Source organism: Coturnix japonica, chromosome 25 (assembly GCF_054131305.1).
Source record: "Coturnix japonica strain WE chromosome 25, WE-NBRP24, whole genome shotgun sequence".
Classification (NCBI taxonomy): Eukaryota; Metazoa; Chordata; class Aves; order Galliformes; family Phasianidae; genus Coturnix; species Coturnix japonica.
Genome location: NC_140687.1, coordinates 108,558 through 133,655, shown reverse-complemented (window position 1 = coordinate 133,655; position 25,098 = coordinate 108,558). Strand labels below are relative to the sequence as shown.

The following is a 25,098-nucleotide window of genomic DNA, read 5'->3' as shown; positions in this document are numbered from 1 at the left end:
CCACTTGCATGGATAATTAAGGCCAATTAGAGGATGCTAATTAACAGCCCCCCCTCCTTTCGCTATAGACATTTACCTTGTGCTCAGTCAATAGTTTGCATATTAATTAACTTAGGTAAGATTAATTAATGACTTGGGTGGGATGGCTCATTAGCATAAAGGGTTCTTAATTTGCATGTGCGTTTTTAGCCACTTGAATGGATAATTAAGCTCGTTAAGAGTATGCTAATTAACAGGCCCCCCCTCATTTCTCTATATACCCTTCCCTTCTGTTCAGTCAATAATTTGCATATTAATTAACATAGGTAAGATTAATTAATGACTTTGGTGGGGTGGCTCATTAGCATAAAGTGTTCTTAATTTGGATGTGCGTTTTTAGCCACTTGCATGGATAATTAAGGCCAATTAGAGGATGCTAATTAACAGTCCCCCCTCCTTTCGCTATAGCCACTTACCTTGTGTTCAGTCAATAATTTGCATATTAATTAACCTAGGTAAGATTAATTAACGACTTGGGCGGGACAGCTCATTAGCATAAAGGGTTCTTAATTTGCACGTGAGTTTTTATCCACTTGCATGACTAATTAAGCTCGTTACGAGTATGCTAATTAACAGCCCCCCCCCTCCTTTTGCTATAGCACCATACCTTGTGAACCCTCTTAATTAGCATATTAATGAAAGAAATATTAATTAATGACATGAGTGGAATGTCTCATTAGCATAAAGGGTTCTTAATTTGCATAGGGCATTTTTAGCCACTTGCATGACTAATTAAGCCCAATTAGGGGGTGTTAAATAACAACACCCCCCCGCTTTAGCAAAAGCCACTTACCTTAGAATGGTCACTTAATTAGCATATTAATTAATGAAAGAAACATTAATTAACGCCTTGGGTGGGATGGCTCATTAGCATAAAGGGTTCTTAATTTGCATAGGTGGTTCTTATCCCTTTGCATGACTAATTAAGGCCATTAAGAGGATGCTAATTAACCCCCCCCCGCTTTCGCTAAAGCCACTTAACATGTGAATTGTTTTTATTAATTAGCATTTTAATTAATGAAGGAAAGATTAATTAATGCCTTCGGTGGGGTGGCTCATTAGCATAAAGGGTTCTTGATTTGCATGTGCGTTTTTAGCCACTTGCATGGCTAATTAAGCTCGTTAAGAGGATGCTAATTAACAGCCCCCACTCCTATGTCTCTATGGGTCCCTATGGGGTCTCTATGGGTCTCTATGGGTCCCTATGGGTCTCTGTGGGTCCCTATGAGTCTCTATGGATCCTTATGGGTCCCTATGGGTCTCTATGGGTCTCTATGGGTCTCTATGGGTCTCTATGGGTCCCTATTGGTCCCTATGGTTTCCTATGTGTCTCTATGGGTCTCTATGTGTCTCTATGGGTCTCTATGGGTCCCTATGGGTCTCTATGGGTCTCTATGGGTCCCTATGGGTCTCTTTGGGTCTCTATGGGTCTGTATGGGTCTCTATAGGGTCTCTATGGGTTTCTATGGGTCCCTATGTGTCTCTATGTATCCCTATGGGTCTCTATGTGTCTCTATGGGTCCCTACGGGTCCCTATGGGTCTCTATGTGTCTCTATGGGTCTCTATGGGTTTCTATGGGGCGCTATGGGTTTGTATGGGTTGTAATGGGTCCCTATGGGTCTCTATGGGTCTCTATGGGGTCTCTATTGGTCTCTATGGGTCCCTATGGGTCTCTATGGGTCTCTATGGGTTTGTATGGGTTGTAATGGGTCCCTATGGGTCCCTATGGGTCTCTATGGGTCTCTATAGGTCTCTATGGGTCTCTATGGGTCTCTATGGGTCTCTATGGGTCCCTACGGGTCTCTATGGGTCTCTATGGGTCTCTATGGGTCCCTATTGGGTCTCTATGGGTCTCTATGGGTCCTTATGGGTGTCTATGTGTCTCTAAGGGGTCTATGGGTCCCTATGGGTCTCTATGGGTCTCTATGGGTCCCTATGGGTCCCTATGGGTCTCTATGGGTCTCTATGGGTCCCTATGGGTCTCTATGGGTCTCTATGGGTTTCTATGGGTCTCTATGGGTCTCTATGTGTCTCTATGGGTCCCTATGGGTCTCTATGGGTCCCTATGGGGTCTCTATGGGTCTCTATGGGTCTCTATAGGGTCTCTATGGGTTTCTATGGGGCGCTATGGGTTTGTATGGGTTGTAATGGGTCCCTATGGGTCTTTATGGGTCTCTATGGGTCTCTGTGGGTCTCTATGGGTCCCTATGGGTCCCTATGGGTCTCTATGGGTCTCTATGGGTCCCTATGGGTCTCTATGGGTCCCTATGGGTCTCTATGGGTCTCTATGGGTCCCTATGGGTCTCTATGGGTCCCTATGGGTCTCTATGGGTCTCTATGGGTCTCTATGGGTCTCTATGGGTCTCTATGGGTCTCTACGTGTCTCTATGGGTCTCTATGGGTCTCTATGGGTCCCTATGTGTCCCTATGGGTCCCTATGTGTCTCTTAATTAACCTCCATTAATTTCCCATCATCCCTTTAGTGCCGTCGTCGGCCATGACACGTCTGTCCCGTTCCCGCACCGCGTCCGTTTCCAGCTCGACTTCCGGTGGTGACGGAGACAAGATGGCCGACAGGAAACGGACCTTGTCCAGGGGGAGCATCGGGGGGGGGGTGGGGAACAGCCCTGCCCCATAAGTCGCCCCATAAGTCACCCCATAGAGACCCCAGACCCATAAGTAACATGCCCCCCCCCCCCCCCCCCCAAAAGTCCCATTGAACCCCATTGAATCCCATTGAATGACCCCAATTCCTGCCCCATAGAGTCTTATTAGGACCCCCATAGGATGTGGGGCAGCCCTGCCCCATAAGTGGCCCCATAAGTAGCCCCATAAGTGGCCCCATAGCAACCCCAGACCCCCAAGTCCCATTGAATCCCATTGAACCCCATTCATTGACCCCAATTCCTGCCCCATAGAGTCTTATTAAGACCCCCATAGGATGTGGGGCAGCCCTGCCCCATAAGTAGCCCCATAAGTGGCCCCATAGCGACCCCAGACCCCCAAGTCCCATTGAATCCCATTGAATCCCATTGAATCCCATTGAATCCCATTCATTGACCCCAATGGGATCCCTATAGAGTCTTATTAGGACCCCCATAGGATGTGGGGCAGCCCTGCCCCATAAGTAGCCCCATAAGTCACCCCATAGCGACCCCAGACCCCCAAGTCCCATTCAACCCCATTGAATCCCATTGAATCCCATTCAATGACCCCAATTCCTGCCCCATAGAGTCTTATTAGGACCCCCATAGGATGTGGGGCAGCCCTGCCCCATAAGTGGCCCCATAAGTTGCCCCATAAGTAGCCCCAGACCCCCAAGTCCCATTGAATCCCATTGAATCCCATTGAATGACCCCAATTCCTGCCCCATAGAGTCTTATTAGGACCCCCATAGGATGTGGGGCAGCCCTGCCCCATAAGTAGCCCCATAAGTCGCCCCATAGTGACCCCAGACCCCCAAGTCCCATTGAATCCCATTGAATCCCATTGAATCCCATTCTATCCCATTCATTGACCCCAATGGGATCCCTATAGAGTCTTATTAAGACCCCCATAGGATGTGGGGCAGCCCTGCCCCATAAGTGGCCCCATAAGTGGCCCCATAAGTCGCCCCATAGCGACCCCAGACCCCCAAGTCCCATTGAATCCCATTGAATCCCATTGAATCCCATTCATTGACCCCAATTCCTGCCCCATAGAGTCTTATTAAGACCCCCATAGGATGTGGGGCAGCCCTGCCCCATAAGTAGCCCACTGACCCCATAAGTAGCCCCATAAGTAGCCCCATAGCGACCCCAGATCCCCAAGTCCCATTGAATCCCATTCAATCCCATTGAATGACCTCAATTCCTGCCCCATAGAGTCTTATTAGGACCCCCATAGGATGTGGGGCAGCCCTGCCCCATAAGTGGCCCCATAAGTGGCCCCATAAGTAGCCCCATAGCGATCTGAGACCCCTAAGTCCCATTGAATCCCATTGAATCCCATTGAATGACCTCAATTCCTGCCCCATATAGTCTTATTAGGACCCCCATAGGATGTGGGGCAGCCCTGCCCCATAAGTGGCCCCATAAGTAGCCCCATAAGTGGCCCCATAGCGACCCCAGACCCCCAAGTCCCATTGAATCCCATTCAATCCCATTGAATCCCATTCAATGACCTCAATGAAGATCCCCATAGGATGTGGGGCAGCCCTGCCCCATAAGTAGCCCCACTGACCCCATAAGTAGCCCCATAAGTAGCCCCATAGTGATCTGAGACCCCCAAGTCCCATTGAATCCCATTGAATCCCATTCATTGACCCCAATTCCTGCCCCATAGAGTCTTATTAGGACCCCCATAGGATGTGGGGCAGCCCTGCCCCATAAGTGGCCCCATAAGTAGCCCCATAGCGACCCCAGACCCCCAAGTCCTATTGAATCCCATTGAATCCCATTGAATCCCATTGAATCCCATTCATTGACCCCAATGGGATCCCTATAGAGTCTTATTAGGACCCCCATAGGATGTGGGGCAGCCCTGCCCCATAAGTGGCCCCATAAGTAGCCCCATAAGTGGCCCCATAGCGACCCCAGACCCCCAAGTCCCATTCAACCCCATTGAATCCCATTGAATCCCATTGAATCCCATTCAACCCCATAGAATCCCATTCCATCCCATTCATTGACCCCAATGGGATCCCTATAGTCCTATTAAGACCCCCATAGGGTGTGGGGCAGCCCCATAAGTCGCCCCATAGCGACCCCAGACCCCCAAGTCCCATTCAACCCCATTCAACCCCATTGAATCCCATTCAATCCCACATCTGCCCCCATAGAGCCCCATAGACACCCCATATAATCCCATATCCCCCACATAGACACCCCATATCCCCCCATATCTGCCCCATATCCCCCCATAGGGCCCCATAGACACCCTATATCCCCCCATATAACCCCATAGAGCCCCATATCACCCCATATCCCCCCATAGAGCCCCATATCACCCCATATGTCCCCATAGAGCCCCATAGCGCCCCATAGGGCCCCATAGACACCCCATAGAGCCCCATATCCCCCCATAGAGCCCCATAGAAACCCCAGAGAACCCCATAGACCCCATATAACCCCATAGAGCCACATAGGGCCCCATATAACCCCATATAACCCCATAGGGCCCCATAGAAACCCCATATCTCCCCATAGATCCCCATATAACCCCATATACCCCCATAACCCCCCATAGGGCCCCATAGAAACCCCATAAAGCCCCATATAACCCCATAGAGCCCCATAGCCCCCATATAACCTCATAGAGCCCATATAACCCCATATAACCCCATATCCCCCCATATAACTCCATAGAGCCCCATAGACACCCCATATCCCCCTATATAACCCCATATAACCCCATAGACACCATAGAGCCCCATATCACCCCATATATCCCCATATAACCCCATAGAGCCCCATAGGGCCCGATATAACCCCATATCCCCTCATATCCCCCCATAGGACCCCATAGAAACCCCATAGCCCCATATAACCCCATAGCCCCCGTATAACCCCATATAACCCCATATCCCCCCATAGAGCCCCATATCACCCCATATAATCCCATAGAGCCCCATAAAGCCCCATAGAACACCACAGAGCACCATAGGGTCCCATGGAAACCCCATAAAGCCCCATATAACCCCATAGAGCCCCCATATAACCCCATAGAGCCCCATAGAAACCGCATATAACCCCATAGACCCCATATAACCCCATATACCCCCATAGGGCCCCATAGAAACCCCATAGAACACCATAGACCCTATATAACCCCACATAGGGCCCCATAGAAACCCCATATAATCCCATAGAGCCCCATTGAACCACATAGAAACCCCATATCCCCCCATAGGACCCCATAGACACCCCATAAGGCCCCATATAACCCCATAGAGCCCCATATCCCCCCATAGAAACCCCATATAACCCCATAGTCCCCATATAACCCCATAGAGCCTCATAGGGCCCCATATAACCCCATAGAGCCCCATAGACACCCCATAGAGCCCAATATAACCCCATAGACCCCATATAACCCCATAGAGCCCCATAAAGCCCCATATCCCCCCATAGACACCCCATAGGGCCCCATAGAGCCGCATAGCACCTCATATCCCCGCATAGAGCCCCATATAACCCCATAGAGCCCCATAGCCCCCATATAACCCCATATAACCCCATAGGGCCCCATAGACACCCCATATAACCCCATAGAACCCCATAGAACCCATATAACCCCATAGGGCCCCATACAGCCCCATAGAAACCCCATATCCCCCCACAGGGCCCCATATCTCCCATAGAGACCCACAGACACCCCATATAACCCCATAGACACCCCTTAGAGCCCCATAGACACCCCATATCCCCCCATATAACCCCATAGAGCCCCATAGAAACCCCATAGAGCCCCATAGAACCCCATAAAGCCCCATATAGCCACATAGATCCCATATAACCCCATAAACCCCATATAACCCCATATAGGGCCCCATAGAAACCCCATATAACCCCATATAATCCCATAGAGCCCCATAGAAACCCCATAGAACCCCATAGCCCCCATATAACCCCATAGAGCCCCATAGGGCCCGATATAACCCCATATAACCCCATAGAGCCCCATAGAAACCCCATATCCCCCCATAGGGCCCCACAGAAACCCCATAGAGCCCCATAGACACCCCATAGAGCCCCATAGAACCCCATAGAGCCCCATAGCACCCCATTGAGCCCCATAGAAACCCCATATAACCCCATAGACCCCATATAACCCCATATACCCCCATAGGGCCCCATAGAAACCCCATAGAACACCATAGACCCCATATAACCCCACATAGGGCCCCATAGAAACCCCATATAACCCCACATAGGGCCCCATAGAGCCCCATTGAACCCCATAGAAACCCCATATCCCCCCATAGGCCCCCATAGACACCCCATAAGGCCCCATATAACCCCATAGAGCCCCATATCCCCCCATAGAAACCCCATATAACCCCATAGTCCCCATATAACCCCATAGAGCCTCATAGGGCCCCATAGACACCCCATAGGGCCCCATAGACACCCCATAGACCCCATATAACCCCATATAACCCCATAGAGCCCCATAGACACCCCATATCCCCCCATATCCCCCCATATAACCCCATATAACCCCATAGAACACCATAGAACCCCATAGAACCCCATAGATCCCATAGAACCCCATATAACCCCATATCCCCCCTATATCCCCCATAAACCACGTGACCTCCGAATCCCCGCCCCTCCCCCCCCCCCACCGAAGACCGGAAGTGACGTCACCTCTCCCCACAAACCGGAAGTGCCGACCTTTAATCCGGGTTGTTGCAATAAAAGCCGCGGTCGCCATTTTCCCTCTGCCGACTCACTGCGCATGCGCGGAAGGCGCCCCGTTGCTAAGCAACCGCCGGCCGCCATCTTTATTCCCGGTTGCGCATGCGCCGCTGCTAAGCGACGATCCCATTGTTATCAATGCGCATGCGCTGTTGCTAGGCAACGACTCGTTCTTAATGCGCATGCGCTGTTGCTAGGCAACCACACTCCATGTCGTTGCTATAGAAACAGGCGCATGCGCAGTGTGATCCCGGCGGCCATGTTGGCTCCCGGCCGCCATTTTGGATGGAATTTAAGCAGTTTTGGGTCATTTTGGGTTAAAAAAGGGTCATTTGGGCACTTCCGGTCGCCATCTTGGATTAGGGGAGGGGTTATGGGGGAGTTAAGGGGGTTTGGGGGCTGTTTTGGGGTTAAAAAGCTGCTTTTTGGTGGTGGAATTATTTTGGGGCTAAAAATGGCGATTTTGGGGCTGTTTGAGGCCATTTTGGGTCAAAAAGTGCCATTTTTGAGTCCTAAAGGGCCATTTTGGGTCAAAAAATGCCATTTTTGGGGTCATTTTGGGTCCAAAAATGCCATTTTTTGGTCTCATTTCCCCCCATTTTGAGTCTATTAACCAAAAATCGCTATTTTTAGGGCTGATTTCTGACCCAAAATTGCCATTTTTTGGCTCATTTGAGCCTATTTTGGGGCAAAAAATGGTTATTTTGGGGCTATTTGAGCCCATTTTGGGTTTAAAAGTGCCATTTTGGGGGTCATTTTTGGTCAAAAATTGACATTTTTGGGTCTTATTTCCCCCCATTTTGGATCAATTAACCAAAAATCGCTATTTTTAGAGCTAATTTTGGGTCAAAATTGCCATTTTTGGGTTCTTTTACATCAATTTTGGGTCAAAAAGTGCCATTTTTGGGTCCTAAAGGGCCATTTTGGGTCAAAAAATGCCATTTTTGTTGTCATTTTGGGTCAAAAAGTGCCATTTTGGGGACTCATTTCTTGCCATTTTAGGTCAATTAACCAAAAATCGCTATTTTTAGAGCTGATTTTGGGTCAAAATTGCCATTTTTGGGTTCTTTTACATCAATTTTGGGTCAAAAGTGCCATTTTGGGGTCCTAAAGGTCCATTTTGGGTCAAAAATGCCATTTTTGGGGTCATTTTGGGTCAAAAAGTGCCATTTTGGGGTTTTATTTCCATCCATTTTAGGTCAATTAACCAAAAATCGCTATTTTTAGAGCTGATTTTGGGTCAAAACTGCCATTTTTGGGTTCTTTTACATCAATTTTGGGTCAAAAAGTGCCATTTTTGAGTCCTAAAGGTCCATTTGGGGTCAAAAAGTGCCATTTTGGGGGTTATTTTGGGTCAAAAAGTGCCATTTTTGGGTCTAATTTCCTCCCATTTTGGGTCAATTAACCAAAAATCGCTATTTTTAGAGCTGATTTTGGGTCAAAAGTGCCATTTTTTGGCTTATTTTAGCCCATTTTGGGCCAAAAATGGCGATTTGGGGGCTATTTGAGCACATTTTGGGTCAAAAAGTGCCATTTTTGGGGTAATTTGGGGTCAAAAAGTGCCATTTTTGGGTCTTATTTCCCCCCATTTTGGGTCAATTAACCAAAAATCGCCATTTTTAGGGTGGATTTCTGACCCAAAATTGCCATTTTTTGGCTCATTTGAGCCCATTTTGGGTCAAAAATCAACATTTTGGGGGTCCAAAAATACCATTTTGGGTCCAAAAATGCCATTTTTGTTGTCATTTTGGGTCAAAAAGTGCCATTTTTGGGTCTTATTTCCTCCCATTTTGGGTCAATTAACCAAAAATCGCTATTTTTAGGGCTAATTTCTGACCCAAAATTGCCATTTTTTGGCTCATTTGAGCTCATTTTGGGTCAAAAATCAACATTTTGGGGGTCCAAAAATACCATTTTGTGTCAAAAATGCCATTTTTGTTGTCATTTTGGGTCAAAAAGTGCCATTTTTGGGTCTTATTTCCCCCATTTTGGGTCAATTAAACAAAAATCGCCATTTTTAGGGCTGATTTCTGACCCAAAATTGCCATTTTTTGGCTCATTTGAGCCCATTTTGGGTCAAAAATTGACATTTTTGGGTCCTAAAGGGCCATTTTGGGTCAAAAAGTGCCATTTTGGGGTTTTATTTCCATCCATTTTAGGTCAATTAACCAAAAATCACCATTTTTAGAGCCAATTTTGAGTCAAAATTGCCATTTTTGGGTTCTTTTACATCAATTTTGGGTCAAAAAGTGCCATTTTTGAGTCCTAAAGGTCCATTTTGGGTCAAAAAGTGCCATTTTTGGGGTCATTTTGGGTCAAAAAGTGCCATTTTTGGGTCTAATTTCCTCCCATTTTGCGTCAATTAACCAAAAATCGCTATTTTTAGGGCTAATTTCTGACCCAAAATTGCCATTTTTTGGCTCATTTGAGCCCATTTTGGGTCAAAAATCAACATTTTGGGGGTCCAAAAATACCATTTTGGGTCCAAAAATGCCATTTTTGGGGTCATTTTGGGTCAAAAAGTGCCATTTTTGTGTCTTATTTCCATCCATTTTAGGTCAATTAACCAAAAATCGCTATTTTTAGGGCAGATTTCTGACCCAAAATTGCCATTTTTGGGCTCATATGAGCCCATTTTGGGGCCAAAAATGGCGATTTGGGGGCTATTTGAGCACATTTTGGGTCAAAAAGTGCCATTTTGGGGGTAATTTGGGGTCAAAAAGTGCCATTTTGGGGACTCATTTCCCCCCATTTTGGGTCAATTAACCAAAAATCGCCATTTTTAGAGCTGATTTTGGGTCAAAAGTGCCATTTTGGGGCTTGTTTTGGGCCAAAAATGGCGATTTTGGGGTTATTTGAGCCCATTTTGGGTCAAAAAGTGCCATTTTGGGGGTTATTTTGGGTCAAAAAGTGCCATTTTTGGGAATCATTTCCTCCCATTTTGTGTCAATTAACCAAAAATCGCTATTTTTAGAGCTGATTTTGGGTCAAAATTGCCATTTTTTGGCTTATTTTAGCCCATTTTGGGCCAAAAATGGCGATTTTGGGGCTATTTGAGCCCATTTTGGGTTTAAAAGTGCCATTTTTGGGGTCATTTTGGGTCAAAAAGTGCCATTTTGGGGTCTTATTTCCCCCCATTTCGGGTCAATTAACCAAAAATCGCCATTTTTAGGGCTGATGTCTGACCCAAAATTGCCATTTTTTGGCTCATTTGAGCCCATTTTGGGTTAAAAATCAACATTTTTGGGTCCTAAAGGTCCATTTTGGGTCAAAAAATGCCATTTTTGGGGGTCATTTTGGGTCCAAAAGTGCCATTTTTGGGTCTTATTTCCCCCCATTTTGGATCAATTAACCAAAAATCGCTATTTTTAGGGCTAATTTCTGACCCAAAAATGCCATTTTTTGGCTCATTTGAGCCCATTTGGGGTCAAAAACTGCCTTTTTTGAGTCCAAAAGGTCCATTTTGGGTCAAAAAATGCAATTTTGGGGGTTATTTGGGGTCAAAAAGTGCCATTTTGGGGACTCATTTCTTCCCATTTTGGGTCAATTAACCAAAAATCGCTATTTTTAGAGCTGATTTTGGGTCAAAATTTCCATTTTTGGGTTCTTTTACATCAATTTTGGGTCAGAAAGTGCCATTTTTGGGTCCTAAAGGTCCATTTTGGGTCAAAAAATGCCATTTTTGGGGTTATTTTGGGTCAAAAAGTGCCATTTTTGGGTCTTATTTCCCCCCATTTTGGGTCAATTAACCAAAAATCGCTATTTTTAGGGCTGATTTCTGACCCAAAATTGCCATTTTTAAGCTCATTTGAGACCATTTTAGGTCAAAAATCGACATTTTTGGGTCCTAAAGGGCCATTTTGGGTCAAAAAGTGCCATTTTGGGGGTTATTTTGGGTCAAAAAGTGCCATTTTGGGGACTCATTTCTTCCCATTTTGGGTCAATTAACCAAAAATCGCTATTTTTAGGGCTGATTTCTGACCCAAAATTGCCATTTTTAAGCTCATTTGAGCCCATTTTGGGGCCAAAAATGGCGATTTGGGGGCTATTTGAGCAAATTTTGGGTCAAAAATGCCATTTTTGGGGTAATTTGGGGTCAAAAAGTGCCATTTTTGGGTCCTAAAGGGCCATTTTGGGTCCAAAAATGCCATTTTTGGGGGTTATTTTGGGTCAAAAAGTGCCATTTTGGGGACTCATTTCTTCCCATTTTGGGTCAATTAACCAAAAATCGCCATTTTTAGGGCTGATTTCTGACCCAAAATTGCCATTTTTTGGCTCATTTGAGCCCATTTGGGGTAAAAAATCAACATTTTTGGGTCCTAAAGGCCCATTTTGGGTCAAAAAATGCCATTTTTGGGGTCATTTTTGGGTTAAAAAATGCCATTTTTGGGTCTTATTTCCCCCATTTTGGATCAATTAACCAAAAATCGCTATTTTTAGGGCTGATTTCTGACACAAAATTGCCATTTTTTGGCTCATTTGAGCCCATTTTGGGGTCAAAAATCAACATTTTTGGGTCCAAAAGGTTCATTTTGGGTCAAAAAATGCCATTTTTGGGGTCATTTTGGGTCAAAAAGTGCCATTTTTTGGTCTCATTTCCCCCCATTTTGAGTCTATTAACCAAAAATCGCTATTTTTAGGGCTAATTTCTGACCCAAAAATGCCATTTTTTGGCTCATTTGAGCCCATTTTGGGTCAAAAATCAACATTTTGGGGGTCCAAAAATACCATTTTGGGTCCAAAAATGCCATTTTTGGGGTTATTTTGGGTCAAAAAGTGCCATTTTTGGGTCTAATTTCCTCCCATTTAGTGTCAATTAACCAAAAATCGCTATTTTTAGAGCTGATTTTGGGTCAAAAAGTGCCATTTTGGGGCTTGTTTTGGGCCAAAAATGGCGATTTTGGGGCTATTTGAGGCCATTTTGGGTCAAAAAGTGCCGTTTTTGGGGTCATTTTGGGTCAAAAAGTGCCATTTTTGGGTCTCATTTCCTCCCATTTTGTGTCAATTAACCAAAAATCGCTATTTTTAGAGCTAATTTTGGGTCAAAAAGTGCCATTTTTGGGCTTGTTTTGGGCCAAAAATGCCGATTTTGGGGTTATTTGAGCCCATTTTGGGTCAAAAAGTGCCATATTTGGGGTCATTTTGGGTCAAAAAGTGCCATTTTTGGGTCTTATTTCCCCCCATTTTGAGTCTATTAACCAAAAATCGCTATTTTTAGGGCTGATGTCTGACCCAAAATTGCCATTTTTTGGCTCATTTGAGCCTATTTTGGGGGAAAAAATGGCGATTTTGGGGCTATTTGAGCCCATTTTGGGTTTAAAAGTGCCATTTTTGGGGTCATTTTGGGTCAAAAAGTGCCATTTTTGTGTCTCATTTCCCCCCATTTTGAGTCTATTAACCAAAAATCGCTATTTTTAGGGCTGATTTCTGACCCAAAATTGCCATTTTTTGGCTCATTTGAGCCCATTTTGGGCCAAAAATGGCGATTTGGGGGCTATTTGAGCCCATTTTGGGTTTAAAAGTGCCATTTTTGTTGTCATTTTGGGTCAAAAAGTGCCATTTTTGGGTCTTATTTCCCCCCATTTTGGGTCAATTAACCAAAAATCGCCATTTTTAGGGCTGATGTCTGACCCAAAATTGCCATTTTTTGGCTCATTTGAGCCCATTTTGGGTCAAAAATCGACATTTTGGGGGTCCAAAAATACCATTTTGGGTCAAAAAATGCCATTTTTGTTGTCATTTTGGGTCAAAAAGTGCCATTTTTGGGTCTCATTTCCTCCCATTTTGTGTCAATTAACCAAAAATCGCCATTTTTAGAGCTGATTTTGGGTCAAAAGTGCCATTTTTTGGCTTATTTTAGCCCATTTTGGGCCAAAAATGGCGATTTTGGGGTTATTTGAGCCCATTTTGGGTCAAAAAGTGCCATATTTGTGGTCATTTTGGGTCAAAAAGTGCCATTTTTGTGTCTTATTTCCCCCCATTTTGGATCAATTAACCAAAAATCGCCATTTTTAGAGCTGATTTTGGGTCAAAAGTGCCATTTTTTGGCTTATTTTAGCCCATTTTGGGCCAAAAATGGCGATTTGGGGGCTATTTGAGCCCATTTTGGGTTTAAAAGTGCCATTTTTGGGGTAATTTGGGGTCAAAAAGTGCCATTTTTGGGTCTTATTTCCATCCATTTTGGGTCAATTAACCAAAAATCGCTATTTTTAGAGCTGATTTCTGACCCAAAAATGCCATTTTGGGGCTCATTTGAGCTCATTTTGGGTCAAAAATCGACATTTTGGGGGTCCAAAAATACCATTTTGGGTCCAAAAATGCCATTTTTGTTGTAATTTTGGGTCAAAAAGTGCCATTTTGGGGACTCATTTCTTGCCATTTTAGGTCAATTAACCAAAAATCGCTATTTTTAGAGCTGATTTTGGGTCAAAAAGTGCCATTTTTGGGCTTGTTTTGGGCCAAAAATGGCGATTTTGGGGTTATTTGAGCCCATTTTGGGTTTAAAAGTGCCATTTTTGGGGTTATTTTGGGTCAAAAAGTGCCATTTTTTGGTCTCATTTCCCCCCATTTTGAGTCTATTAACCAAAAATCGCTATTTTTAGGGCTGATTTCTGACCCCAAAATTGCCATTTTTTGGCTCATTTGAGCCCATTTTGGGTCAAAAATCAACATTTTTGGGTCCAAAAGGTTCATTTTGGGTCAAAAAATGCCATTTTTGTGGTCATTTTGGGTCAAAAAGTGCCATTTTTGGGTCTTATTTCCCCCCATTTTGGGTCAATTAACCAAAAATCGCTATTTTTAGGGCTAATTTCTGACCCAAAATTGCCATTTTTTGGCTCATTTGAGACCATTTTGGGTCAAAAATCGACATTTTTGGGTCCAAAAGGTCCATTTTGGGTCAAAAAATGCCATTTTGGGGGTCATTTTGGGTCAAAAAGTGCCATTTTTGGGTCTCATTTCCTCCCATTTTGTGTCAATTAACCAAAAATCGCCATTTTTAGAGCTAATTTTGGGTCAAAAGTGCCATTTTTGGGTTCTTTTCCATCAATTTTGGGTCCAAAAGTGCCATTTTTGAGTCCTAAAGGGCCATTTTGGGTCAAAAAGTGCCATTTTGGGGGTCATTTTGGGATAAAAAGTGCCATTTTGGGGACTCATTTCTTCCCATTTTGGGTCAATTAACCAGAAATCGCTATTTTTAGAGCTGATTTTGGGTCAAAAAGTGCCATTTTTGGGCTTGTTTTGGGCCAAAAATGGCGATTTTGGGGTTATTTGAGCCCATTTTGGGTCAAAAAGTGCCATATTTGTGGTCATTTTGGGTCAAAAAGTGCCATTTTTGGGTCTCATTTCCTCCCATTTTGTGTCAATTAACCAAAAATCGCCATTTTTAGAGCTGATTTTGGGTCAAAAGTGCCATTTTTTGGCTTATTTTTGCCTATTTTGGGGCCAAAAATGGTTATTTTGGGGCTATTTGAGGCCATTTTGGGTCAAAAAGTGCCATTTTTGGGGTCATTTTGGGTCAAAAAGTGCCATTTTTGGGGGCTCATTTCCCCCCATTTTGGGTCAATTAACCAAAAATCACCATTCTTAGGGCTAATTTTGGGTCAAAATTGCCATTTTTGGGTTCTTTTACATCAATTTTGGGTCAAAAAGTGCCATTTTTGGGTCCTAAAGGTCCATTTTGGGTCAAAAAATGCCATTTTGGGGACTCATTTCTTGCCATTTTAGGTCAATTAACCAAAAATCGCTATTTTTAGGGCTGATTTCTGACCCAAAATTGCCATTTTTAAGCTCATTTGAGCCCATTTTGGGGCCAAAAATGGCGATTTTGAGGCTATTTGAGCACATTTTTGGTCAAAAAGTGCCATTTTTGGGGTAATTTGGGGTCAAAAAGTGCCATTTTTGGGTCTTATTTCCATCCATTTTGGATCAATTAACCAAAAGTCGCTATTTTTAGAGCTGATTTTGGGTCAAAATTGCCATTTTTGGGTTCATTTACATCAATTTTGGGTAAAAAAGTGCCATTTTTGAGTACTAAAGGCCCATTTTGGGTCAAAAAATGCCATTTTTGGGGTTATTTTGGATCAAAAAGTGCCATTTTTGGGAATAATTTCTTCCCATTTTAGGTCAATTAACCAAAAATCGCTATTTTTAGAGCTGATTTTGGGTCAAAAAGTGCCATTTTTGAGGCAAAAAAAGCTCCATTTTCCATCAATTCTGGGTCCAAAAAATGCCATTTTTGGCTCAAATGACCCAAAATCACCATTTTTCACCCCAAAACGGCTCCATTTTGGGGTTGCAGGATCCCATTTTGGGTCAAAAAACACCATTTTTGGGGTCAAAAAGCTCCATTTTGGGTCAAAAAGTGCCATTTTCGGGGCCAAAAAACTCCATTTTCCATCAATTCTGGGTCGAAAAATTCCATTTTTTGGCTCAAATGACCCAAAATCGCCCTTTTTCACCCCAAAACGGCTCCATTTTGGGGTTCCTGGATCCCATTTTGGGTCAAAAAACACCATTTTTGGGGGTCAAAAAGCTCCATTTTCCATCCATTTTGGGTCAAAAAACGCCATTTTCCATCAATTCTGGGTCCAAAAAACACCATTTTTAGCTCAAAATGACCCAAAATCGCCCTTTTTCACCCCAAAACGGCTCCATTTTGGGGTTCCTGGATCCCATTTTGGGTCTAAAAGTGTCATTTTTCGGGTCAAAAATCTCCATTTTCCATCCATTTTGGGTCAAAAAACACCATTTTCCATCAATTTTGGGGTCCAAAAATGCCATTTTTGGCTCAAATGACCCAAAATCGCCCTTTTTCACCCCAAAACGGCTCCATTTTGGGGTTCCTGGATCCCATTTTGGGTCAAAAACCACCATTTTTGGGGTCAAAAATCTCCATTTTCCATCCATTTTGGGTCAAAAAACGCCATTTTCCATCAATTCTGGGTCCAAAAAACACCATTTTTGGCTCAAATGACCCAAAATCGCCCTTTTTCACCCCAAAACGGCTCCATTTTTGGGTTCCGGGATCCCATTTTGGGTCAAAAAGTGCCATTTTGGGGGTCAAAAAATCTCCATTTTCCATCTATTTTGGGTCAAAAAACGCCATTTTCCATCAATTCTGGGTCCAAAAAATGCCATTTTTGGGTCGAATGACCCAAAATCGCCCTTTTTCACCCCAAAACGGCTCCATTTTGGGGTTCCTGGATCCCATTTTGGGTCAAAAACCACCATTTTGGGGTCAAAAATCTCCATTTTCCATCAATTTTGAGTCAAAAAACACCATTTTCCATCAATTCTGGGTCCAAAAAATGCCATTTTTAGCTCAAAATGACCCAAAATCACCCTTTTTCACCCCAAAATGTCTCCATTTTTGGGGTCATTTACCCCCATTTTGGGTCAAAAACTGCCATTTTTGGGGTCAAAAATCTCCATTTTCCATCCATTTTGGGTCAAAAAACTCCATTTTCCATCAATTCTGGGTCCGAAAAATGCCGTTTTTAGCTCAAAATGACCCAAAATCGCCCTTTTTCACCCCAAAACGGCTCCATTTTCGGGTTCCTGGATCCCATTTTGGGTCAAAAAACACCATTTTTGGGGTCAAAAATCTCCATTTTCCATCCATTTTGGGTCAAAAAACTCCATTTTCCATCAATTCTGGGTCCAAAAAACACCATTTTTGGCTCAAATGACCCAAAATCGCCCTTTTTCACCCCAAAACGGCTCCATTTTTGGGTTCCGGGATCCCATTTTGGGTCAAAAAGTGCCATTTTGGGGGTCAAAAAATCTCCATTTTCCATCTATTTTGGGTCAAAAAACGCCATTTTCCATCAATTCTGGGTCCAAAAAATGCCATTTTTGGGTCGAATGACCCAAAATCGCCCTTTTTCACCCCAAAACGGCTCCATTTTGGGGTTCCTGGATCCCATTTTGGGTCAAAAACCACCATTTTGGGGTCAAAAATCTCCATTTTCCATCAATTTTGAGTCAAAAAACACCATTTTCCATCAATTCTGGGTCCAAAAAATGCCATTTTTAGCTCAAAATGACCCAAAATCACCCTTTTTCACCCCAAAATGTCTCCATTTTTGGGGTCATTTACCCCCATTTTGGGTCAAAAACTGCCATTTTTGGGGTCAAAAATCTCCATTTTCCATCCATTTTGGGTCAAAAAACTCCATTTTCCATCAATTCTGGGTCCGAAAAATGCCGTTTTTAGCTCAAAATGACCCAAAATCGCCCTTTTTCACCCCAAAACGGCTCCATTTTCGGGTTCCTGGATCCCATTTTGGGTCAAAAAACACCATTTTTGGGGTCAAAAATCTCCATTTTCCATCCATTTTGGGTCAAAAAACGCCATTTTCCATCAATTCTGGGTCCAAAAAACGCCATTTTTGGCTCAAATGACCCAAAATCGCCCTTTTTCACCCCAAAACGGCTCCATTTTTGGGTTCCAGGATCCCATTTTGGGTCAAAAAACACCATTTTTGGGGTCAAAAAAGCTCCATTTTCCATCAATTTTGGGTCAAAAAATGCCATTTTCCATCAATTCTTGGTCCAAAAATTGCCATTTTTAGCTCAAAATGACCCAAAATCGCCCTTTTTCACCCCAAAACGGCTCCATTTTGGGGTTCCTGGATCCCATTTTGGGTCAAAAAACACCATTTTTTGGGTCAAAAAATCTCCATTTTTTCCATCAATTTTGGGTCAAAAAACGCCATTTTCCATCAATTCTGGGTCAAAAAATGCCATTTTTGGCTCAAATGACCCAAAATCGATGTTTTTCACCCCAAAACGGCTCCATTTTGGGGTTGCAGGATCCCATTTTGGGTCAAAAAACACTATTTTGGGGGTCAAAAATCTCCATTTTTCCATCCATTTTGGGTCAAAAAACACCATTTTCCATCAATTCTGGGTCCAAAAAATGCCATTTTTGGGGTCAAATGACCCAAAATCGCCCTTTTTCACCCCAAAACGGCTCCATTTTGGGGTTCCTGGATCCCATTTTGGGTCAAAAAACACCATTTTGGGGGTCAAAAAGCTCCATTTTGGGTCAAAAATTGACAATTTTGGGTCAAGAAAACTCCATTTTCCATCAATTCTGGGTCCAAAAAGTGTCATTTTTAGCTCAAAATGACCCAAAATCGCCATTTTTCACCCCAAAATGTCTCCATTTTTGGGGTAATTTACCCCCATTTTGGGTCCAAAAGTGCCATTTTTGGGGTCAAAAATATCCATTTTCCCATCAATTTTGGGTCAAAAAACACCATTTTCCATCAATTCTGGGTCCAAAAATGCCATTTTTAGGGTCAAATGACCCAAAATCGCCTTTTTTCACCCCAAAACGTCTCCATTTTTGGGGTCATTTACCCCCATTTTGGGTCCAAAAACACCATTTTTGGGGTCAAAAAGCTCCATTTTGGGTCAAAAAGTGACAATTTTGGGTCAAGAATCTCCATTTTCCATCAATTCTGGGTCCAAAAAACGCCATTTTTGGGGTCAAATGACCCAAAATCGCCCTTTTTCACCCCAAAACGGCTCCATTTTTGGGTTCTTGGATCCCATTTTGGGTCAAAAACTGCCATTTTTGGTGTCAAAAAACTCCATTTTCCGTCTATTTTGGGTCAAAAAACGCCATTTTCCATCAATTTTGGGGTCAAAAAACACCATTTTGGTGTCCAGGAAAGCCAGAAATGACCCAAAATCGCCCTTTTTCACCCCAAAACGGCTCCATTTTGGGGTTCCTGGATCCCATTTTGGGTCAAAAAGTGTCATTTTTGGGGTCTAAAATCTCCATTTTTCCATCCATTTTGGGTCAAAAAACTCCATTTTCCATCAATTCTGGGTCCAAAAAATGCCATTTTTAGCCCAAAATGACCCAAAATCGCCCTTTTTCACCCCAAAACGGCTCCATTTTGGGGTTCCTGGATCCCATTTTGGGTCAAAAAGTGCCATTTTTGGGGTCAAAAAACTCAATTTTCCATCTATTTTGGGTCAAAAAACACCATTTTCCATCAATTCTGGGTTGAAAAATGCCATTTTTAGCTCAAAATGACCCAAAAATGCCCTTTTTCACCCCAAAATGTCTCAATTTTTGGGGTCATTTACCCCCATTTTGGGTCAAAAAGTGCCATTTTTGGGTTCATTTCCATTTTGGGTCAAAAAACACCATTTCTGGGTCAAAAATCTCTATTTTCCATCCATTTTGGGTCAAAAAACACCATTTTCCATCAATTCTGGGTGCAAAAAGTGCCATTTTTAGCTCAAAATGACCCAAAATCGCCCTTTTTCACCCCAAAACGGCTCCATTTTTGGGTTCCGGGATCCCATTTTGGGTCAAAAAGTGCCATTTTTGGGGTCAAAAAGCTCCATTTTGGGTCAAAAAGTGCCATTTTTGGGTCAAAAAACACCATTTTCCATCAATTCTGGGTCCAAAAAATGCCATTTTTAGCTCAAAATGACCCAAAATCGATGTTTTTCACCCCAAAACAGCTCCATTTTTGGGGTCATTTACCCCCATTTTGGGTCAAAAAGTGCCATTTTTGGGGTAAAAAATCTCCATTTTCCATCCATTTTGGGTCAAAAAACACCATTTTCCATCAATTCTGGGTCCAAAAAATGCCATTTTTTGGCTCAAATGACCCAAAATCGCCCTTTTTCACCCCAAAACGGCTCCATTTTGGGGTTATTGGATCCCATTTTGGGTCAAAAAACACCATTTTTGGGTCAAAAAAAGCTCCATTTTCCATCAATTTTGGGTCAAAAAACGCCATTTTCCATCCATTTTGGGTCAAAAAATGCCATTTTCCATCAATTCTGGGGTCAAAAAAATGCCATTTTTAGCTCAAAATGACCCAAAATCGCCCTTTTTCACCCCAAAACAGCTCCATTTTGGGGTTCCTGGATCTCATTTTGGGTCAAAAAGTGCCATTTTTGGGGTCTAAAATCTCCATTTTCCATCAATTTTGGGTCAAAAAACGCCATTTTCCATCAATTCTGGGTCCAAAAAACGCCATTTTGGGGTCAAATGACCCAAAATCGCCCTTTTTCACCCCAAAACGGCTCCATTTTCTCCTCTTCCTTCCATGAGAACCGTGGGAACGGCTCCGGCTCCATTTTGGGTCAAAAAATGCCATTTTTAGGTCAAAAAGTATCATTTTGGGTCAAAAAGTGTCATTTTTGAGGTCTAAAATCTCCATTTTCCATCAATTTTGGGTCAAAAAACACCATTTTCCATCAATTTTGGGGTCAAAAAGTGCCATTTTTGGGTTCATTTACCCCCATTTGGGTCAAAAAGTGCCTTTTTTGGGTCAAAAAGTGTCATTTTGGGGTCAAAAAAAGCTCCATTTTCCATCCATTTTGGGTCAAAAACCACCATTTTCGGGGCTAAAAAACTCAATTTTCCATCAATTCTGGGTCAAAAAACGCCATTTTCCATCAATTCTGGTTCCAAAAAATGCCATTTTTGGGTCAAATGACCCAAAATCGCCCTTTATCACCCCAAAACGGCTCCATTTTTGGGTTCCTGGATCCCATTTTGGGTCAAAAAGTGCCATTTTGGGGCTCAAAAATCTCCATTTTCCATCCATTTTGGGTCAAAAAACGCCATTTTCCATCAATTCTGGGTCCAAAAAATGCCATTTTTGGCTCAAATGACCCAAAATCACCCTTTTTCAACCCAAAACGGCTCCATTTGGGGGTTCCTGGATCCCATTTTGGGTCAAAAATCACCATTTTGGGGGTCAAAAAACACCATTTTCCATCAATTCTGGGTCCAAAAAATGCTATTTTTGGGTCAAATGACCCAAAATCGCCCTTTTTCACCCCAAAACGGCTCCATTTTTGGGTTCCTGTATCCCATTTTGGGTCAAAAAGTGCCATTTTTGGGGTCAAAAATCTCCATTTTCCATCCATTTTGGGTCAAAAAATGCCATTTTCCATCAATTCTGGGGTCAAAAAATGCCATTTTTAGCTCAAAATGACCCAAAATCGCCCTTTTTCACCCCAAAACAGCTCCATTTTGGGGTTCCTGGATCTCATTTTGGGTCAAAAAGTGCCATTTTTGGGGTCTAAAATCTCCATTTTCCATCAATTTTGGGTCAAAAAACGCCATTTTCCATCAATTCTGGGTCCAAAAAACGCCATTTTGGGGTCAAATGACCCAAAATCGCCCTTTTTCACCCCAAAACGGCTCCATTTTCTCCTCTTCCTTCCATGAGAACCGTGGGAACGGCTCCGGCTCCATTTTGGGTCAAAAAATGCCATTTTTAGGTCAAAAAGTATCATTTTGGGTCAAAAAGTGTCATTTTTGAGGTCTAAAATCTCCATTTTCCATCAATTTTGGGTCAAAAAACACCATTTTCCATCAATTTTGGGGTCAAAAAGTGCCATTTTTGGGTTCATTTACCCCCATTTGGGTCAAAAAGTGCCTTTTTTGGGTCAAAAAGTGTCATTTTGGGGTCAAAAAAAGCTCCATTTTCCATCCATTTTGGGTCAAAAAACACCATTTTCGGGGCTAAAAAACTCAATTTTCCATCAATTCTGGGTCAAAAAACGCCATTTTCCATCAATTCTGGTTCCAAAAAATGCCATTTTTGGGTCAAATGACCCAAAATCGCCCTTTATCACCCCAAAACGGCTCCATTTTGGGGTTCCTGGATCCCATTTTGGGTCAAAAAACACCATTTTTGGGGTCAAAAAAGCTCCATTTTCCATCCATTTGGGGTCAAAAAACACCATTTTCCATCAATTTTGGGTCAAAAAATGCAATTTTTAGCTCAAAATGACCCAAAATCGCCCTTTTTCACCCCAAAATGTCTCCATTTTTGAGGTCATTTACCCCCATTTTGGGTCAAAAAGTGCCATTTTGGGGGTCAAAAATCTCCATTTTTCCATCAATTTTGGGGTCAAAAAACACCATTTTCCATCAATTCTGGGTCCAAAAAACACCATTTTTAGCTCAAAATGACCCAAAATCGCCCTTTTTCACCCCAAAACGGCTCCATTTTTGGGTTCTTGGATCCCATTTTGGGTCAAAAAACACCATTTTGGGGTCAAAAATCTCCATTTTCCATCCATTTTGGGTCAAAAAACACCATTTTCCATCAATTCTGGGTCCAAAAAATGCCATTTTTAGCTCAAAATGACCCAAAATCGCCCTTTTTCACCCCAAAACGGCTCCATTTTGGGGTTCCTGGATCCCATTTTGGGTCAAAAACCACCATTTTTGGGTCAAAAAACACCATTTTTCCATCTATTTTGGGTCAAAAAACGCCATTTTCCATCAATTCTGGGTCGAAAAATTCCATTTTTAGCTCAAAATGACCCAAAATCGCCTTTTTTCACCCCAAAACGGCTCCATTTTCTCCTCTTCCTTCCATGAGAACCATGGGAACGGCTCCGGCTTCATCTTTTTCCACCAAATCCACCCAATTGACGTTTCCTACCCCAAAAAAAAAGACCATTAAATTTCAGCCATTTTGGGTCAATTAACCAAAAATCGCTATTTTTAGGGCTGATTTTGGGTCAAAAAATGGCATTTTTGGGGTCATTTTTGGTCCATAAATGCCATTTTTGGGGTCTTTTGATCCCATTTTGGGTCTAAAAGTGCCATTTTTGGGTCTATTTTCCCCCCATTTTGGGTCATTTAACCAAAAATCGCTATTTTTAGGACTGATTTTGGATCAAAAAATGGCATTTTTGGGGTCATTTGATCCCACTTTTGGGTTAAAATTGACATTTTTAGGTCAAAAAGTGCCATTTTTGGGTCAAAAATCTCCATTTTGAAGCCATTTTGGGTCCAAAAATGCCATTTTTAGGGTCATTTCCATCAATTTTGGGTCAAAAAACACCATTTTGGGGGTCATTTTTGGGCCAAAAAATGCCATTTTTGTGTCATTTGGTCCCATTTTGGGTCAAAAAATGTCATTTTGGGGCTTATTTTGGGTCCAAAAATGCCATTTTTGGGTTCATTTCCACCAATTTTGGGTCCAAAAGTGCCATTTTGGGGTTATTTTGGGTCCAAAAATGGCATTTTTGAGTCTCAATTTCAGCAATTTTGAGTCATTTAACCAAAAATCGCTATTTTTAGGACTGATTTTGGGTCAAAAATGGCATTTTTGGGTTCATTTGAGCCCATTTTGGGTCCAAAAATGCCATTTTTGGGTTCATTTCCATCAATTTTGGGTCAAAAAGTGCCATTTCGGGGCTCATTTTGGGTCCAAAAATGCCATTTTTGAGTCTCAATTTCAGCAATTTTGGGGCATTTTACCAAAAATCGCTATTTTTAGGGTTGATTTTGGGCCAAAAAATGGCATTTTTGGGGTCATTTGAGCCCATTTTGGGTCCAAAAATGGCTTTTTTGGGCTTATTTCCCCCAATTTTGGGTCCAAAAATGCCATTTTGGGGTCTAATTTCCATCAATTTTGGGTCAATTAACCAAAAATCGCTATTTTTAGGGCTGATTTTGGGTCAAAAAACGGCATTTTTGGGGTCATTTAGTCCCATTTTGGGTCCAAAAATGGCTTTTTTGGGCTTATTTCCACCAATTTTGGGTCAAAAAATGCCATTTTGGAGTCTAATTTCCATCAATTTTGGGTCAATCAACCAAAAATCGCTATTTTTAAGGCTGATTTCAGACCCAAAATTGCCATTTTTGGGGTAATTTGAGCCCATTTTGGGTCCAAAAATGCCATTTTTTGGTTCATTTCCATCAATTTTGGGTCAAAAAGTGCCATTTTTGGGCTCATTTTGGGTCCAAAAATGCCATTTTGGAGTCTAATTTCCATCAATTTTTGGTCAATTAACCAAAAATCGCTATTTTTAAGGCTGATTTCAGACCCAAAATTGCCATTTTTGGGGTCATTTGATCCGAATTTTGGGTTAAAAATCGACATTTTTGGGTCAAAAAGTGCCATTTTGAAGCCATTTTGGGTCCAAAAATGCCATTTTTAGGGTCATTTCCCCCCATTTTGGGTCATTTAAGCAAAAATCGCTATTTTTAAGGCTGATTTTGGACCCAAAATTGCCATTTTTGGGGTCATTTGAGCTCATTTTAGGTCCAAAAATGCCATTTTTGGGTTCATTTCCATCAATTTTGGGTCCAAAAATGCCATTTTTGGGGTCATTTCCCCCAATTTTAGGTCCAAAAATACCATTTTTGGGCTCATTTCCCTGCATTTTTGGGCTCATTTCATTCCATTTTAGGTCTAAAAATGGCAATTTTAGACCCATTTCCATCAATTTTGGGTCCAAAAATGCCATTTTTGGGGTCATTTTCCCCCATTTTTGGGCCCGTTTCTCCCACTTTCGGTCAATTAACCAAAAATCACCATTTTTAAGGCTGATTTCAGACCCAAAATTGCCATTTTTGGGGCTCATTTCCCTCCATTTTAGGTCTAAAAATGGCAATTTTAGACCCATTTCCATCAATTTTGGGTCCAAAAATGCCATTTTTGGGCTCATTTCCATCAATTTTGGGTCCAAAAATACCATTTTCGGGCTCATTTGCCCGCATTTTTGGGCTCATTTCCATCAATTTTGGGTCCAAAAATGCCATTTTTTGCCTCATTTCCCCCCATTTTGGGTCAAAAAGTGCCATTTCGGGGTTATTTTGGGTCCAAAAATGCCATTTTTGGATTCATTTCCATCAATTTTGGGTCC

The 25,098-nt window shown here is 42.5% G+C and overlaps 2 protein-coding genes across 7 annotated transcripts in view; one reads left to right on the top strand and one right to left on the bottom strand.

The window, feature by feature from the left end:
* LOC107307287 (protein NDRG2-like) overlaps window positions 1–7,458 on the top strand; it is a 42,239-nt gene extending 34,781 nt beyond the window's left edge. Inside the window, exon 15 of the mRNA XM_085523915.1 lies at window positions 2,524–7,458. Coding sequence (XP_085380041.1) covers window positions 2,524–2,678 — 155 coding nt within the window. The 3' untranslated portion in view covers window positions 2,679–7,458. The remainder of the gene's footprint in view (window positions 1–2,523) is intronic.
* Window positions 7,401–25,098, bottom strand: part of LOC146756816 (immunoglobulin superfamily member 1-like) — a 56,250-nt gene continuing 38,552 nt past the window's right edge. For all 6 annotated transcript variants that reach the window (XM_085523909.1, XM_085523910.1, XM_085523914.1 and 3 more), the window contains one exon: window positions 7,401–22,879. In XM_085523909.1, the coding sequence (XP_085380035.1) occupies window positions 22,779–22,879 (101 nt within the window). In that variant the 3' untranslated portion in view covers window positions 7,401–22,778. The remainder of the gene's footprint in view (window positions 22,880–25,098) is intronic.